The sequence below is a fragment of the Panthera onca genome, chromosome E3, assembly GCF_046562875.1.
Source record: "Panthera onca isolate mPanOnc1 chromosome E3, mPanOnc1 haplotype 2, whole genome shotgun sequence".
Taxonomy (NCBI): Eukaryota; Metazoa; Chordata; class Mammalia; order Carnivora; family Felidae; genus Panthera; species Panthera onca.
Window position 1 is genome coordinate 35,572,190 of NC_138354.1, and position 15,954 is coordinate 35,588,143.

Below are 15,954 nucleotides of genomic sequence, written 5' to 3' on the forward strand. Positions count from 1 at the left end.
TCCTTTGGGTGGATGTGGGCATCGTTAGAGCCACTGGGGATGCCCGAATGTTAGCTGCTTTCAGGGGCTCTGAGTGGTAGCAGACACCTTTCAGACCCACATCACGTTCTTTCAGGATGCTAAGGTAGTCACCCCAAACGCATATGCTGTACCCGGGATTTGGGCACATCATTCCAAGCCCAACCCAAGTCTGGGATGGTGGCCAATAAAAGGAAAGCAGCCTGTGTCAGGAACCCCAGTTATCACAGGTTCTGACAGTCTTACTTTTTTTCAGATGCTATTGTACCCAAACTGCAGGAGGGGAATTGGAAAGAAGTCCATCCAAAAGTGCGGCTAAAGGTCATTCTCTCTATGACCCCTTATGGGGGGAGCCACCAGGGGGGAGACCTACATCTACCTTCTTTTGACTCAATTCTTATATGTGAATCATGGTTCACAGTGGCCAAAAGCCCATAGAAAACCAATACCTTTGTACGGGTAATCCAAGGTCAAATACAGCTGCCCTTTCGAGATAAGCAATCACAGAGTGCTACATCCAACCTCTTCATTTTTAAACTTCATATTGAGATCCCAATCCACTTTCCCATCATCTAGCCTGATATCAAGGCATGTGGTCTGTGGGCAGGTTTTTACCGATGTGGACACAAACAATCTAGGGAACTTCGGTGATCACACTAATCTCCTATATTTTGATTTTACTTTACAGTCTATAAAATTCTTTTCCACTCATTATCTTATCTGATCCTCCCTATCACCCCAGGATAACCCAGTTTCAAGACCTGACCACCTTTAAAATGTGACTTTGCAGCCAAGCCTGCTTCTTTTAGTACTTCCCGCCCAGTCCTGAAACCAGAAACGTTTATTTTTAGGAGGAATGTCCAATTAAAGATTGCTTCCTACCCCCCCCCCTTGCAAAAAAACCCAAAACTGCTAATAATAATGGTATTCCAAGAAGAGAGTTCACCACCATCTTCAAGGTTTCTAAGTTGATTCACCCTGCATCTCTCTACTTTGTTATCATTGGGACCTAACCTGCATCTCAGGTTTGCATTGCATTGGTAGGTCTTTTCCTTTCCCTATTGACTCGTGGAGTAATTTAACTCAATTCCAATTTTCCTTTGCAGGCGGGGTGTACAAACTCAAATCCACGGAAGTGAGTTATGTGTGTTCAAGTGGTGCATCTTATGAATCTTGTTAAGCTTTGCCGCCTTATAGCCCCACTGATGGAATATTTAATCACAGAAATGAGTTGGCAGATATGATATACGGTGTGAGTGAGCTTCTCTGCCGTCTTACCGGCAATTGAGAAACGGACGAATTTGCCATTTGTCAGTACTGTGTCGACAACTGTGTATAACCTTCTGTTATTTATTTTTACTTTGTTTTACTTATGTATGAAGATTAAAGGTGTGTGCTTTCAATCAACAGTTTCATTGGCCAGATATCATGATTCTCCGTAAAAGGCACCACTGTTTTTTTTTTTTAATCTTTTTATTAGATAGTAATGGAACGGCTCACAATGAAGGGGGAACCCCTTTTGATGCCTTCTCATTGAGATGATTAGAAACACTATTTCTAATTATATTAAGTAACTTGAAGCATGCTACTGGGAATGCATAATTTGCAGGTAGTGTACTTTGATTTAATGCCTTCAATTTTTTTATAAGTCTAAAATGGAATGGTCTTAGATGCTGGCTAAAGTCTTTGAGATCTACCTGGACATTTTTTTTTAATTGACTTATCAATGATTTATCTTGAGAATAAGCCCCAAGGATCCCAAGGATGATTAGATGTAAGCAAATAATCAATGCCTTGCAGCTTTGTAGGAAAACATCCACTTGTCTTTGGAGGAGATTCATAGGATATGCCTATTTATGCATACCTGCTTCTGAAGACTAGTTTTGGATTGAGCATTCTTCCAGGTAGGACTTGGTAAGAGTTCAGAAAAACACCCGAAATGAAAGGCCTTCCACAACGTCTTTCTAAATGCTTCCCCTGCTATGTGTGTGTGAGGGAGACTGTGCGTCATAATTTATCAAAGCAAATTAATACTGTTCAGCTGGTAATTAAAGATCCTCATTAAGAGGTGCTTCTGCCCTCTCCACCCCAACCCTGCGTTAGCAATAAAAATGCACTCAGGGCGTCAAGAGGTTATATACGAAAATCAATAACGTGCCATTTTATAATTAAAGAGAAAATAAATGTTAGGGAAAAGTCCACTAAATTAGGAAAATTACCTTTAGGAGAGATTGAAAATATTGATTTTAATTTACAAAATATGTGAACTTTTCATGCCCCGTTCTGAGAGACAATTGGAGGCTGGGTTGTTAATTCTGCATAAGCTTCAGAAAATCGATAATTATACTATGGGAATATCATGATATTTGTCATTAACACAAAATCTTATATAGAAAAGTGCCTAATAAGCCTGGCTTTCTATCTCAGGCAGATACAGGGTTGGCTTGCTAAATATCCACAGCGAATCAATGACAAGGTCTTCATTTCGGCTTTGAGGCACGCTGGAAATTGCAAGAGAAATCCAGGCTGTGTTTATAGTTGGGGGAATTCACAAAGCCCCCTAAATCCTTAGCCATGGATATTCAAGTGGATGACGTTAGTAAGTATACCTGCATAGGGAAATGAATACACGCCACATCCGTATTTGCATCTATGCATTAAGGTGCCCGTAACTTTTGACGTAAGCTAGCTAGATTCTCAGCGTTTATGGGTCTTCAAATATTTCAAAGGACTTGTTCTGAGTGTTGGATTTGCAGCAACATTTCCCCACATTTCTGAATATCATGAACTCTGTTGACCTCCATATACAGATATAATATAGGCAGAAAGAGAAAGTTCCTGATTATTAAGGATACCCCAGGTAGTAGCAACACTAACATATGCATATACAGATTTCTCAAGTGACACTTATTCATGCCCCCCCTCCTTTTTTTAGATTTAAGTTTACTGGAGCATCTCGTAGAAATAATTATTTGGGTGCGTGGACTCCTTAAAACTGCCCCTGACAGAACCAGTTAACTCATCTGAATGTGGAGGATATGGTGGCCGTGGCTGTTGGAATAACCCAACATTATTATTTCACTCCTCTTCTTTAACTGGGACTGGTTGGGACATAGAGCTGTAGTTGCCTGATCTACCACCACAGGCCACACTCAAGAAGAAGTATGACTTCTAGTATTCACACAAAAAAATAAAGAAGCCATATTAACCCGGTTGTAAAGAACCCAGGCTCTTGGTTTTACAGTCTAGCTAGCTTCTTACCCACTTGAAATCTTAGCCCTTTAGTGCTAAGGTAGTCTATGTACTTTATTTTTTTTTAAGTTTATTTATTTATTTTTAGAGAGAGAGAGAAAGGGAGAGAACAAGCGGGAGAGGTGCGGAGAGAGAGAGGGAGAGACACAATCCGAAGCAGGCTTTGCACCACCAGCAGAGATCCGGATGTGGGGCTCGAACTCACAAACTGTGAGATCATGACCTGAGCTGAGATCAAGAGTCAGACACTTAACTAACCACGCCACCCAGGTGCCCTCGTACTCTATGTACTTTAGTTTTCTCACTTGGAAAACCACCATGAGGATTTAAATACATTAATTAAGGTAAAGTGCTTGGAACAGTGCCTGACCACAGATAATATTCAAGTAAATTTTAATCTTTATTGTAACTTGTTCGTAGCCACTACTCCCATGATGTAACTTCTGCAGCTGGGCTCAGGGCTGATCTGAATGGCTGTTCTAACCTTCTAAAAGTCAGGCAGGTTAATTTATTCTTGTATATACAAGTCAGTGTGAATGGATTCTTCTGTCTTAACGTCCTCTTCAATACCCACAGATATGCAGTGAGGTTTGAAATCCCTTCTAAAGGAGAGGTTTGGTGTTATTTTGGTTGCTTAGGTCAGATGACCAGAAACTACACTGCATGGGACCAGAAACATGGACTTCCTCTCCCTATCCCAAGTCACACATTCATACCCTATCTCATCAGATGACTTCTTGCTTCTTGTTCTGGACTCATTATTCTAGGGAGAATAATGCCCTTATGGCAGAGAGGGGAACGTTCATTTATTTGCTTTCATTTGCCCAATGTTTATGTATTGCTTGCTATGCACCAAACACTCTTCACATATTAACCCGTTTAATTCTAATAAACACCTGTGAGTTTGCTACTATTATCATCTTCCGCTTAACAGATGAAGACACTGAGGCACAGAGAGGTTAAGTAACTTGCCTAGAGTCACACAGCTGGCCAGGATTCGAACCTGGGCTGAGTACAGTGTTTACATTCCCCACTTTGCTAAATGTCCTCTCAGTGGATGAGTTCCACCATACAATCATGGAAAGACTTACAGCTAAGTTTTTGCTCCCCCAATAAGAGTCAGCACAGCTACTTTACAGGCATAGAGCTGCTGGACTTCACCCAGGCTTGTGGTAGAAACCACATGTGAGGAACAAACATTGCCTGTCCCAAACCCAGAACTCACCTATCATCTTGGGTCTTCCCAGATTTACCATTTTTTTCTTTGTCAAGTTGATTACTCTGCTGGATAGCTATCCGAATATCCCATATTCCCCTGTCATGCACTAGGGTTGATTCAGGATCAGGAAAATGACAGAAGGCATCCCGGAAGAAACCAAGCAAGGGGTAGGACTTACTTACCATCAAGAGGTCACTAAGTGAGTGGATCTAGACCAACAGGTCATTTATTTCTCCTTATTAAAGAGCAAGGGCCCCATCAAAGAAAGGGTTCTTTTCCATACCCGCGTGGAAACTACTAAAATTCTAAGGTGTTAAACGCAACCTTGTTTTTTTATTTATTTTATTATTTTTTTAAATGTTTTTATTTATTTTTGAGACAGAGACAGAGCATGAGCAGCGGAGGAGAAGAGAGAGAGGGAGACACAGAATCTGAAGCAGGCTGCAGGCTCTGAGCTGCCAGCACAGAGTCCGACGCGGGGCTCAAACTCACAGGGTGAGATCATGACCTGAGCCAAAGTTGGATGCTCAACTGACTGAGCCACCCAGGCACCCCAAATGCAACCTTGTTAATGGACAACACGATAACAGGCAGAAGTAACAGGCCAAGCAGAACCAGTCTCAGCCACTACTTCTTCTGGGTCATTCTCTCTCAAAATGTGATGACCAAGTTTTCTACACGGATTTCCCCATCAACCGCTAGCTGGAGGGTAGCAGGGAAGGGCCAAGGGGAGAGACTTCCCTCAGAAGGGCAGGGCAGAGAGGAATATGGAATTGCTAAGGAAATGTGATGCATGGAGAAAGAAAGACCACTTCGTTTTTTTCTCGTTTTCTAAATAATCCTTCTCTTGGCAATTTCAACTCACTGCCACATTATTGGAATAAGTGAGCCAACTCAGCTTCGCTAGGAAAAAAAAAATGCGACCCCACATGGAAACATATGGCGAAAAACACATGGAGGGATACTAAATAAAAGTGGGCAAGAACAGCTCCACATTCGTTCAACATACCCTTGAACAAAGCCTCGATGCTTTTTTGAGGCAAAATTAATGGAAAACATCATAAGGAGCAGGGGCTCCACTGACAGTGTAACGCATATACGTGATGCCCCTTCATTTTTTAAAGGGTTTTAAACACTTTTGGTTTTGCTTTAGGAAAAAAAAAAACCAACAGTCCCTCAGAACTTCTGAGGAGAGGGATTTTACTTGGTTCAGATTATTTCATGAAACCTATTCTCTAGTAGCAGGCAAAACACATCGAGAACAGATGAAGAAGTCATGCACAGAGGAAATTTTTACCTGCATAGAATTCGGGGCTGTAGACCGCACCCACAACTGGATTCAATTTCCAGCCTTAAAACAAATACACAAAAACATGATTATCACATTTGATTCAACAACTCATATCACTACAAGCGAAACACAAATCAAATGGGGTGGTGTATATATATTTTTTTAATTTTATATTCAGAGGGTATATAGTCTGGGGATGCATAAAAATGATTTGTAACCTATACCTGGGAAGGCAGATTTATGCCTTTCTTTGATTGGCTGCCAATACAAGTTAATAGTATGGAAACTATTGACCAGCTACAGGTGAACTTTTTGAAAATGATGTGGTGATTAATTTTCTCCCATGCTAATATTCTGTAGAACCACTGTAATAATTGCAAATTTTTTGTCTTCTTTCATGGATCACTGCTAGGTAATCCGTCATATGCCCCTTTGCATTTAGTCCCTCCAAATTTGAAAGCTCACATAAACAGAATTCTTTGCGGATACATATTCTGATAATTGTCATTCCTAATTATGACCCAGAGAATTCCGAAGTGCTTTTTACATCCCAAAGAAAATGACATTTATCCACTAGAGATTAAGTGTGGAATACATTTCAGCACATTCAGGAACCATAAAAATTCTTAATCAATGCATGATATCTAAGGTAACTTTCAAACAACCTGTGTATAAGAGGAACAGAATCCTGTAATTTTCCCAGTGTTCTGGATGGAGCATTTTCTGTCAAATGAATCCTGGCCCCTTAGGAACTTTTACTCAAGAAAAGAACATACAAGAATATTTGCAAATTGAGAAGCTGTGCACATTACACACCCATTGGGCATCATTTAGGGAACAACCTCCAAAGAATGGCCACATTTTAGGGTTTGGTAATCATTTCCTGCTCCTGCTGCTAAGTCTTTATGAAAACATCCATTAAATAGAATTCCTGAAAGATAAAGAAGGTCAGGTGTGCTGCCTTTTATGGAAAACTTTGTGTCCTTGGGCTGAGGGTAAAACACCCGGGGTCTTTTAACAAATGCTCCTGAGAAAAGACAATGGTGAAAGGTGGGATGTGAGAGAAGGTATTTCTGACATGGAAAGCTCTTCCCAGATGAAGGGGTAGGACATCCTATCATCTGACCTAAGTGATGCACCTGTAAGACCAGCCAAGAGGTAGCCACAAACTACTCATCCTTTAAGGAACACCCAGGTTCAATATCTCAAGAGACAGGCCCCTGGATGGACCAAAGAACTTTCTACAACTTCCCAAGAATTTTCTGTTTCTAAGAGCTTTCATCCAACTTGAATAAGCTGGCAACTTTACAGCCCCCAAGATGGTCTTAAGATAGGATTTTTCAAAGTGCTATGCTTGCATACCTGGGAGGCTTATTAATGGAAATGTCTGGCCCCATTTTCACCAGAAAGACACATAAAATTCTGAGATGTGTTGCCCCAACGGTTTCTGAAACTTCACACTGACCCCTTCCTCTCTTACATTAACCACATCTTGTCATATAGGAATTTCTATAGTGATATAAAAATAAAAATTATCTGGCACATTTCAGAAAATGTGTTTTATGAATGTGGAAAATGACTTCAGTTTGACCAACTAAAATTCCACTACTTCCTAAAACAAAATACCCAATTTCTGGGGACATGGGAACTAATGTCTACATTTCTAGACCTTGGAATCAAGCCCCAAATAGAAAAAACTGGTTGAAATTAAAGTTTCAGGATATTTACCCCCCATATTTACCCCATATTTAATGGTCTCCTTCCCTAGTCCTTCACAGAAGTCTAGATTTGTGAAAGAAGTACATAAGGACCCATACTAAATGAATAATTAAGTTATGAATTTATTACTCTTTTTCTTCGTCCCTTTGCTCCCCATCTTACACCCTGCTCATGTCCCTACCTTTTCCAGATAGTGGAGACAGGGTCTTTTTGTTACTAGTGAAGTAAGATTTTGTTTCTTGTATATGTCCTTATGAGGTCCCTTAAATACTCCCCTTTGCACACATGCCTGTGACACACCATTCACTGAATGTTGACTCACTGATTAATTTTGATGGAACTCTCCAAGACTCTAAGTTATGCCAATGGCCTTTCATTTTCTCACAGAAACAGATTCCTCAGAGGTATCTAAGACTATCTTAAATCACGTTTCTCTCATCTGCCTTTATTTTCCTCATTTCCTTGAAACCTTCTATGTATCTATCTACCTACCTACTTACCTACCTGTCTATATATCCACTGATCGATCCATCCATCCATCATCATTTTTTATCTTTCTTCTCTCTCATCTATCTATCTATCTATCTATCTATCTATCTATCTATCTATGTATCTACATACCGACCTACCTATCTGTACATCCATTGATCTACCTATCTATCCATTCATCTATCCATCTATTATCATTTATCCCTATCCTCCTTCTCTCTCATCTGTTTCTATCTATCTATCTATCTATCTATCTATCTATCCATCATTGATCAGCTCTTGACAAAGTTTACCTGATCTTATTTAGGCCTCCATTGTCTTCCCAAAGCAGGCTACTTAATGCCACTGTCTATCTATTTACCAACTACCTACCAGTTTACCAAGTCTATTCATGGAAAAATTTCATTTAATATATAAAGGCATTCTGCCTCATCAGGAGACACATGCCATCTCCTGTCTGCAAGTATTTATTGAGGGAGGTAAATGATAGGGTCCCCTTCACAAGAAAGCAGCTTGGAATCTGTGAGCCGCAAAATGAAGTGTCATGGGAGCACTAGTGCAGGTTTTGTCCTGCTCCCTGTCACTGGCCCTTCTTCCTAAACAACGTGGCTCTGCTTCCACTGTAGGGAAAACAAAGGCCTTTTTGATCCACACCACAGGCATGATAACCCGACTTCTCACCTCCCTACACCCTTGCGGCCTGCTCCTCATCAAGTCTCCCCACGTCAGCAAATGACACTTCCATCTGCTTGGTTCCTCAAAACAAAATTCTTGAAAAATAATTTCTTGATTCTCCCCTTACTCTCATATCCCACCTACAATCCACCAGAAGATCCTATTGGTTAGACTTTGAAAAGATGTTTCCATGTACTTAACGTCCATTCCTCTCCACTGCCACCATCTCATAGCACGGCTCCCTTCTCTCCAAACCAAAGGGACACTGCACTTTTAAATCTTTATAAAACCACCCAAGATCATTCTATATCAATGTAGATCATTCTAGATTATATCTACTGCTCCCTGTGCTTGGAGAACTCTCCACAACTCCTGATAAAGTTGACCTGATGTTATGTGGGTCTCTAGTGTCTTCCCGGGGCAGACTACTCAAGGCCACCTCCTCCCCCTTCAGCTATATACCGATTCAATTTCCAGTTTTGTTTTCTGCACCCATTACCTGGGTTCATCTTTAATTTTCTTTCTTTGCTTGTTCTCAGTTGTTTTTATAACCATTCTCTTTCATTAAAATTAATGGTAAATGAACAGGACTGCTGTCCAGTGTGAATGCCCAGCACCTAAAATTGCGTTTTGCAAATGGTTGGTGTTCCATAAATATTTACTTAAGTTTTGCTCTAAAGGAACAGAAGGAATAGAGAGCTTTTTCTAATAGACTCATTCCCTTTTGGCTAGGATTCTATCTCCTTCTAACCTCCAATGACCTGCTTCCTGATGTACATCTAATAAAGAAGGACCCTGTTAGGGGTGACTGTCTTCAAGGCAGAGGAAATAAGAATACAGACCTTGAGAATCACCCTTGCTCAGACTTACAAAGCTCATGCCGGCTTATGTAAATGTATGCAAATTGCATGCAAATAGCCTCCTAGTCCCTGTGACTCCTTCCAGTACCTGGAAGAGACCCTTGGGATAACCCTGCTGGAGACTGGAGCCTGCACTGTCAGGAAGATGGACAAAATGATCCTGGTTTTAAGTTCTCAGGCAGTCTGTACATCCTCAGGCCTTGCAAATTTAGAGATTTTGATCAAGGACATTAAACTGAACAATGAGGCTTATAACAAAAGAGAACAGCTGACAAAGCCCACTGCTCCCAGCCTCGCAGGACCCCCCATGCAAGAAGGCGATGGAGCAGAGACCAGACACAGGAGCTGTGTATACAGACCCCTCTGTGGCTGGGCCTCAAGGGGCTGCATCCAAATCAGCTAGCCCCCTCCTCAAATTTAGCTTCTCAAAGGTCATCTGCCAGCCAGCTGTAGAAAAACACTGTTAACTATGGCTGCATTAGGTGTTAAAAGGCAAGTCTGAATGCGCAAAAAAAAAAAAAAAATCTGCATGTGTCTTCTTTAGGGCTTTGTGGGGCTGGATATCGAAGAAACATATTCAAGAAAGCACCCTTAAATACACCACTGGGGTTTCCAGAACTGTTCCAATGCTTTCTAAAGATATCAACTGAGGATGCCAGGGACTTGGTAGTTGAAAGGGTGCATGAGGTGATACCCAAAATGAACAGTTACTTGCACATTGTGTTTGGTTCACCCGCTGTGGTGGTGGTGGTTTTTTTTTCAACATATATCCATTGCCAACGTTTAGATTTCACTAAGATACAGAATTTCTGGTTTTCTTGAAAGTTTAGTAGAAATAACCATTTTTTTTGATTCAGAATCCCACACGGACAAATTTGCTAGAAGTGACCAGGGACACTCCACGTGGCCCCCAGTTAGCCACAAACATACCTGCTCCCTATTATATGCCTGGCTTTGAGGCCAAATATTAACAATCTTTTATTGTTATCCTGTCCTGTTTTTTTCTTCTGGTAGAAAACTATCTTGCTTTGCCCAGTATGAAAATGAAAGTGCAAAAAAGAATGTGAGTCTTTCAGACCTTCCCTGCTCGTCTATTTTACCTGCTAGCCTCTGATGGCATCTGAATATTTGATCCTTAAATTAATATGTCTATCAGGAAATTCAGCTTACTATCTACAGGAAAAAAAAGATGACTACTTATTATTGAGATTATTGTGTAATTAAATTTTTAGGGCATTTTGTACCCCTGGGACTGTGTCGAGTACTTATCTCCGTAATAAGCACAAATACCCTAGAAAGTGGGTCCCATTATAACTCAGTTCCTACTTGAGAACACTGGTGTGTGCAGAGTTTAAATGACTCGCCTGCAGTTCAGTAGCCAGTCAAAGGCAGAGCTGATACAAAGTCTACTTTCTCTATAGTCTTGGATTTTTTGGTCCAATTTCATCCTCCCTAAGCTATCTGAGGAAAAAAAAAAAAAAAGAGCCACATCCAACACCCAGGCTTGTCCAACATCCAGAGAATCCCTGAGAATGTGGTTCTCAACTTGTTCTGCATTGCAACCATTTGGTCTGCAGTGAACACAGTGGACCCCAGCTCCTGTGTGAGGGCTGCTGTCCTTAGGGGGAGTCGACAATACAGAAGCAACCCTGTTCCCTCTTTGAGAAGCTCTTGGATAGTGTTTGCAGATCCCTGTATGTCATCCTACAGTCTTCTCCTACATCTCAGTGCAAATGTCCTAGGAAATGGAATACCATGATGGTGGGATTGTTATCTGTGTAGCAGAGCCTCGTAGCCAGGCACCTACTTGCATTTAGGGTCTGCTGTGACTCGCACTGGAAACTTTGCAGCTGCCTAAGCTCTTGTTGGACACATAACTGAAGGAATGCATGAATGTGATGGTAGCATCGACAGTGATACTTCACCATGTAAAGGTGACCTCACAATGTGGTGATCCTAGGAAGGTATATTTGCCAAAGTGAAAGTTGGTGGTTTGTGACGATAAATCAGACGGCTAATATATGAATCTCACTGGTCACTTATTTTTCTCATTTCAGCATGACTTCGTGGGTCCTGACTTATCTTCTCTTCCCTGCCTCTAGCTCTACTGGGGTATAAGTGACAAGTAAAAGTTGTAAATATTTAAGGTGTACGACTTGTTGATTTGATATTACATATACGTTGTAAAATATGCACACAATCAAGCTAATTTACATATTCATCATCTCTCTCTTTTTCTTTCTTCTTTCTTTCTTTCTTTCTTTCTTTCTTTCTTTTCCTTCCTTCTTTCCTCCCTTCCTCCCTTCCTTCCTTTTTTGTGGTGATAATATTCCCTCTTAACATAGTCACTCTTGCTGAGGATCTGAGAGGGCCCCATATCTTTTCGGTTAAATCATGTTGCAATTTATGGGGCAGTTTATCTGTAGTGATGATACTAATGACTTGTGGACTGGACAGACTTTGAGAACTGCTTTTCTTTGAATACCGAAAGTCACCATGGTGTCCTCTACAGAAACCAGCTGCTTTATGTAATTAGGGTTTGTATTTGTTTCTTAAGTAAATTCTGCTTGTCATGGTCCATCCACCCCTTGCATCCTGCACTCAGCCCATGTGATGGGACAAGCCTCCAAATGACCCCTTTCAGAAACATGTATGAGAAAACCCACATGACTTACTGCTGGAAGCTAAGAATGCATGGCTACCTGGAATGGGATGTGGGATGTTTATGCCAACATCTGGCAGGGATTTGGGGCTGAACACTTAACAATCTTTTTGTTACTGTGGTGAGTTACCATTTGTGGGCAGTTCTGTAAATGATGGAGGGAAAGCAATGTAACAAGATTTTGTTCATAATAAAAGAGAAAGACTTCACTAACGACTTCATCTCTTCTTTAAAATAGGGATAAGTATGTCCTCTTTAGAGGATTTCACGTGGGCCCAGTGCATTTAAAATGCTTAACAGAATGTCATACAGTCAGTGTTCCAAAGATGTTGGCTATTAATGACTGAGGGTTTTTTTTTTCTTTAAACGTTTATTTATTATTGAAAGACAGAGAGAGACAGAGCATGAGCATGGGAGGGGCAGAGAGAGGGGAAGACACAGAATCTGAAGCGGGCTCCAGGACCTGAGCTGTCAGCACAGAGCCCAACGCGGGGCTCAAACTCACGAACCACGAGTTCATGACCTGAGCCAAAATCGGACGTTTAACCGACTGAGCCACCCAGGTGTCCCTTAATGACTGAGTTTTGAATTGTGTCCCCACATTCCACGGGGCCAGTTTTCAACCCCCAGGTGGGACACAGATCAATAATTCTTTAAAATAAATATGCATCCATATGGCTTACAGAATAACATTTGGCTTCCCTTGCTTCATTTTCTCACGTGAACAGTACACCTGACCACCTCTGCACATGCGTGACAGTGGTCGTCTAAGCACGTGTGCATGCACACACACATACGCACACAGTTGCTACTTCATAATTTAAGGAAATGGCCAATAGTCGGGTCAATGTCATCTCATATTAACTCTGGCAAGTTGCAGAGTTTTTTCTTTTTACCCAAGTAAAAAGGCTTCATGACATACAAATCAGAAGTTTGCTTCATTTCAGCACTGGGCATTCAGAGTCTAGGGAGCCTGGGTGGCTCAGTCGGTTGAGCGTCCGACTTCGGCTCAGGTCACGATCTCGCAGAGTCTGTTGTGGAAATTTTCTATTCCCTTTCAGGCCATGTCTCGGATGTTGTTGCAGCTAGAAACCGGGTCAGCAGAATAGATAAATCCTCTGGTCTTTCAAGTTAGAACCCTGTTAAACTGACAGTGTTTCTCTGTGTAATGGGCCCCCTTTAAAAATAGGAATGGACTGACTTAGCCAAATTGGTAGCCATTGGCACAAGACAAAGAAAACCAAAACCGAAACTAACAAATGCTAATACTACCGTTTTTAACAACAGAAACAAAAAAATGGGGCGTCTGGGTGGCTCAGTCGGTTAAGTGTCTGACTTCAGCTCAGGTCATGATCTCGCAGTTTATTAGTTCAAGCCCCGTGTCAGGCTTTGTGCTGACAGCTCATAGCCTAGAGCCTGCTTTAGATTCTGTCTCATTCTCTCTCTCCTCTTCCCACTTGTGCTCTGTCTCTCTCTGTCTCTCAAAATTAAATAAATGTAAAAAAATTTTTTTTAAATAATTAAATGTCAATCAGTATGGAAGGTAAGACTAAACCCATATATCCATTTCATGGAATCTTATGTAACCACTAAAAAGAATGGGTTTGGTCTGTGTATTAACATCAAACGAACTCCATATTGATTTATAAAAGCCAATTAAAAATGATGTGCACACCATGACATAATTTATATGAAAAGCACATACACAATACTGTGAATACTATAAATACATATACATGCATAAAAAAGCAAAGTTAAAGTACACACAATAATCTAATGGTGGTGTTCTCCGAGGGGGAACTAGAATACCAAGCTGGTAGTGGCATTATTCAAAATATATTTACCTTTTCCTTTAATGTTTCTTTCTCATTTTTTCTTTTTTTTTAAAAAATGAGTCTGCATTTCCATGTTGCACATGTAATTAAGAAGTTAAAAATGGAAAATATCATTCCTTTATCACAGTAATAAAACTATATTATTTTTTAAAAACCTACAAAACAAAGGAAAAATATCTTCCAGTCTTATAATTCAACTCAACCGTGAGCATTTTGACGTAATGCCTTCCATAGTGTAGTTGAAATCATGCTATACCTTTTCATTAAGAAAAAATTTCATTCATCAGGAAGCCCTGTATCTTCCTTATCTTGCTCATTTTAGTGGGTATAATGTTCCACTGAGTGGTTATAATTAAACCTACTGTATTACATTCATACCTAGCTTTTTGGCACAATTAAGCATGTGATTAGCATACCGGCAGCTTCCCCTGTCCCCCATATATATCTTAAGAGAGATGTATTCTGAGAAGGATTACAGAATCAAAATGGTGGAACTTTTCAATTCTTGTACAGATGCGAGATCTTATTATGAGGAATTCTGAGACAGCTTCTTGGTTAGTGCGAGTAGAGATACGTTGTCCTGAAGGGGTCTGCAGTATACAGCAACATCTATATCTGTCCCCAAACAGCACTGGGCAACCCAGAGAAACAGAAAAACCGCACTCATGCTATGGAGCTCAGCAGGAAGCACCCTCCAAGCCATTTAAAATCCTAATATCTCCAGAGCAGACTCAATGCCAGAACCAAATTCTGCTGTCCCTCTTCCAGAAATGACTAAGGATCAACAAGGAGGTTGGGGGGGGGGGGGGCGGGGGAGGAAACAAACCAAACCTCCATTCTCCCTCAACTTACTATAATAACAGCAAATTAAGTGACCCAGGTAACCCTGAATAATTACTGTATCTCACCCCAAATGGGAGTTATTCTAGAGGGACTGGAGGAAGGGCATGTACGCTCTACCCGAAAACGAAACTTGCCTCTGCCCTGAAATGATCTTGTTTAAAGAATGATTATTGAAGTCTCACTGACAGACGGTGTCACAATAGCTTCACGGGGACTACGTGGCGATCGGACAACTCTGTCCCTGCCTCAGTGCTCACCCGGATATGTGTTGTCCCTGAAAAGTATCTGATCAATGCAGGTGGTTCACTGTAGCAGGTCAGCAGTTAGGGCACGGGAGCCACAGTGAGGCTACTGTGGCTTGTTGAAACATATCCCCCGGTTACATCATTGAATAGATTCAGAGGTAGAGATGATTGCTTGTTGAAGGCTAATCTCTACTTACCATTTGTATAAGGGTTGACAGTCTTTTTATTTGTCATTACACGTGCTGTGGCATTATTTACCTACGTACATAGAAAACTCAAATGAGCACAAATGCTAGGACTGGCCCACAGTTCAATTAGTTGCATGCATTATGACTGTGATTACTTATTTAAAAAAAAAAAACTAAAATGCATTTTAATTTATAAAAGGCAGTAGATGCATAACAAAATCATACATTTTTATAATTACATTTACTTCATAACCATTTTAACTTACAAATCATTTCAATAAAGCAATGTCATATCATTTAAAAGTTTAATAAGGAGACAGTAAAAGCAAATTAAAAGGAACTGCATAATTGAAGATTGAAAAGCATGCATGTACTCCATGGTAACACAGAAACAATAAATATTTTTAAACACAAAATAAAATTCATATGAAGGAACATGCAGTGGAGTAGAAGGGGGAAGAGACAAGGTACAAGGGAACATAAATGTCAAAAAACAAAAAACAAAAAAAAAAAAAGAAAAGAAAAAAAGGGACAAACAAGATTTAGCCGTGTGCAACACTTTAGGAAGGAAGAACCATCGGGGAAGCAACATCTAGCATTCAACACTAGGAACAAGAGCCTTTGACATAGCAAGAATTAACAAGATCATTCAAGCTTG

General features: G+C 40.6%; 1 protein-coding gene across 39 annotated transcripts in view; it reads right to left on the minus strand.

Moving 5' to 3' along the window:
* The window catches only part of RBFOX1 (RNA binding fox-1 homolog 1), a 2,063,692-nt gene that overhangs the window by 101,823 nt on the left and 1,945,915 nt on the right, over positions 1-15,954 (minus strand). For all 39 annotated transcript variants that reach the window (XM_060648405.3, XM_060648402.3, XM_060648403.3 and 36 more), the window contains 2 exons: positions 15,306-15,366; positions 5,787-5,840 (listed from right to left, as the gene is read on the minus strand). In XM_060648405.3, the coding sequence (XP_060504388.1) occupies positions 5,787-5,840; positions 15,306-15,366 (115 nt within the window). The remainder of the gene's footprint in view (positions 1-5,786; positions 5,841-15,305; positions 15,367-15,954) is intronic.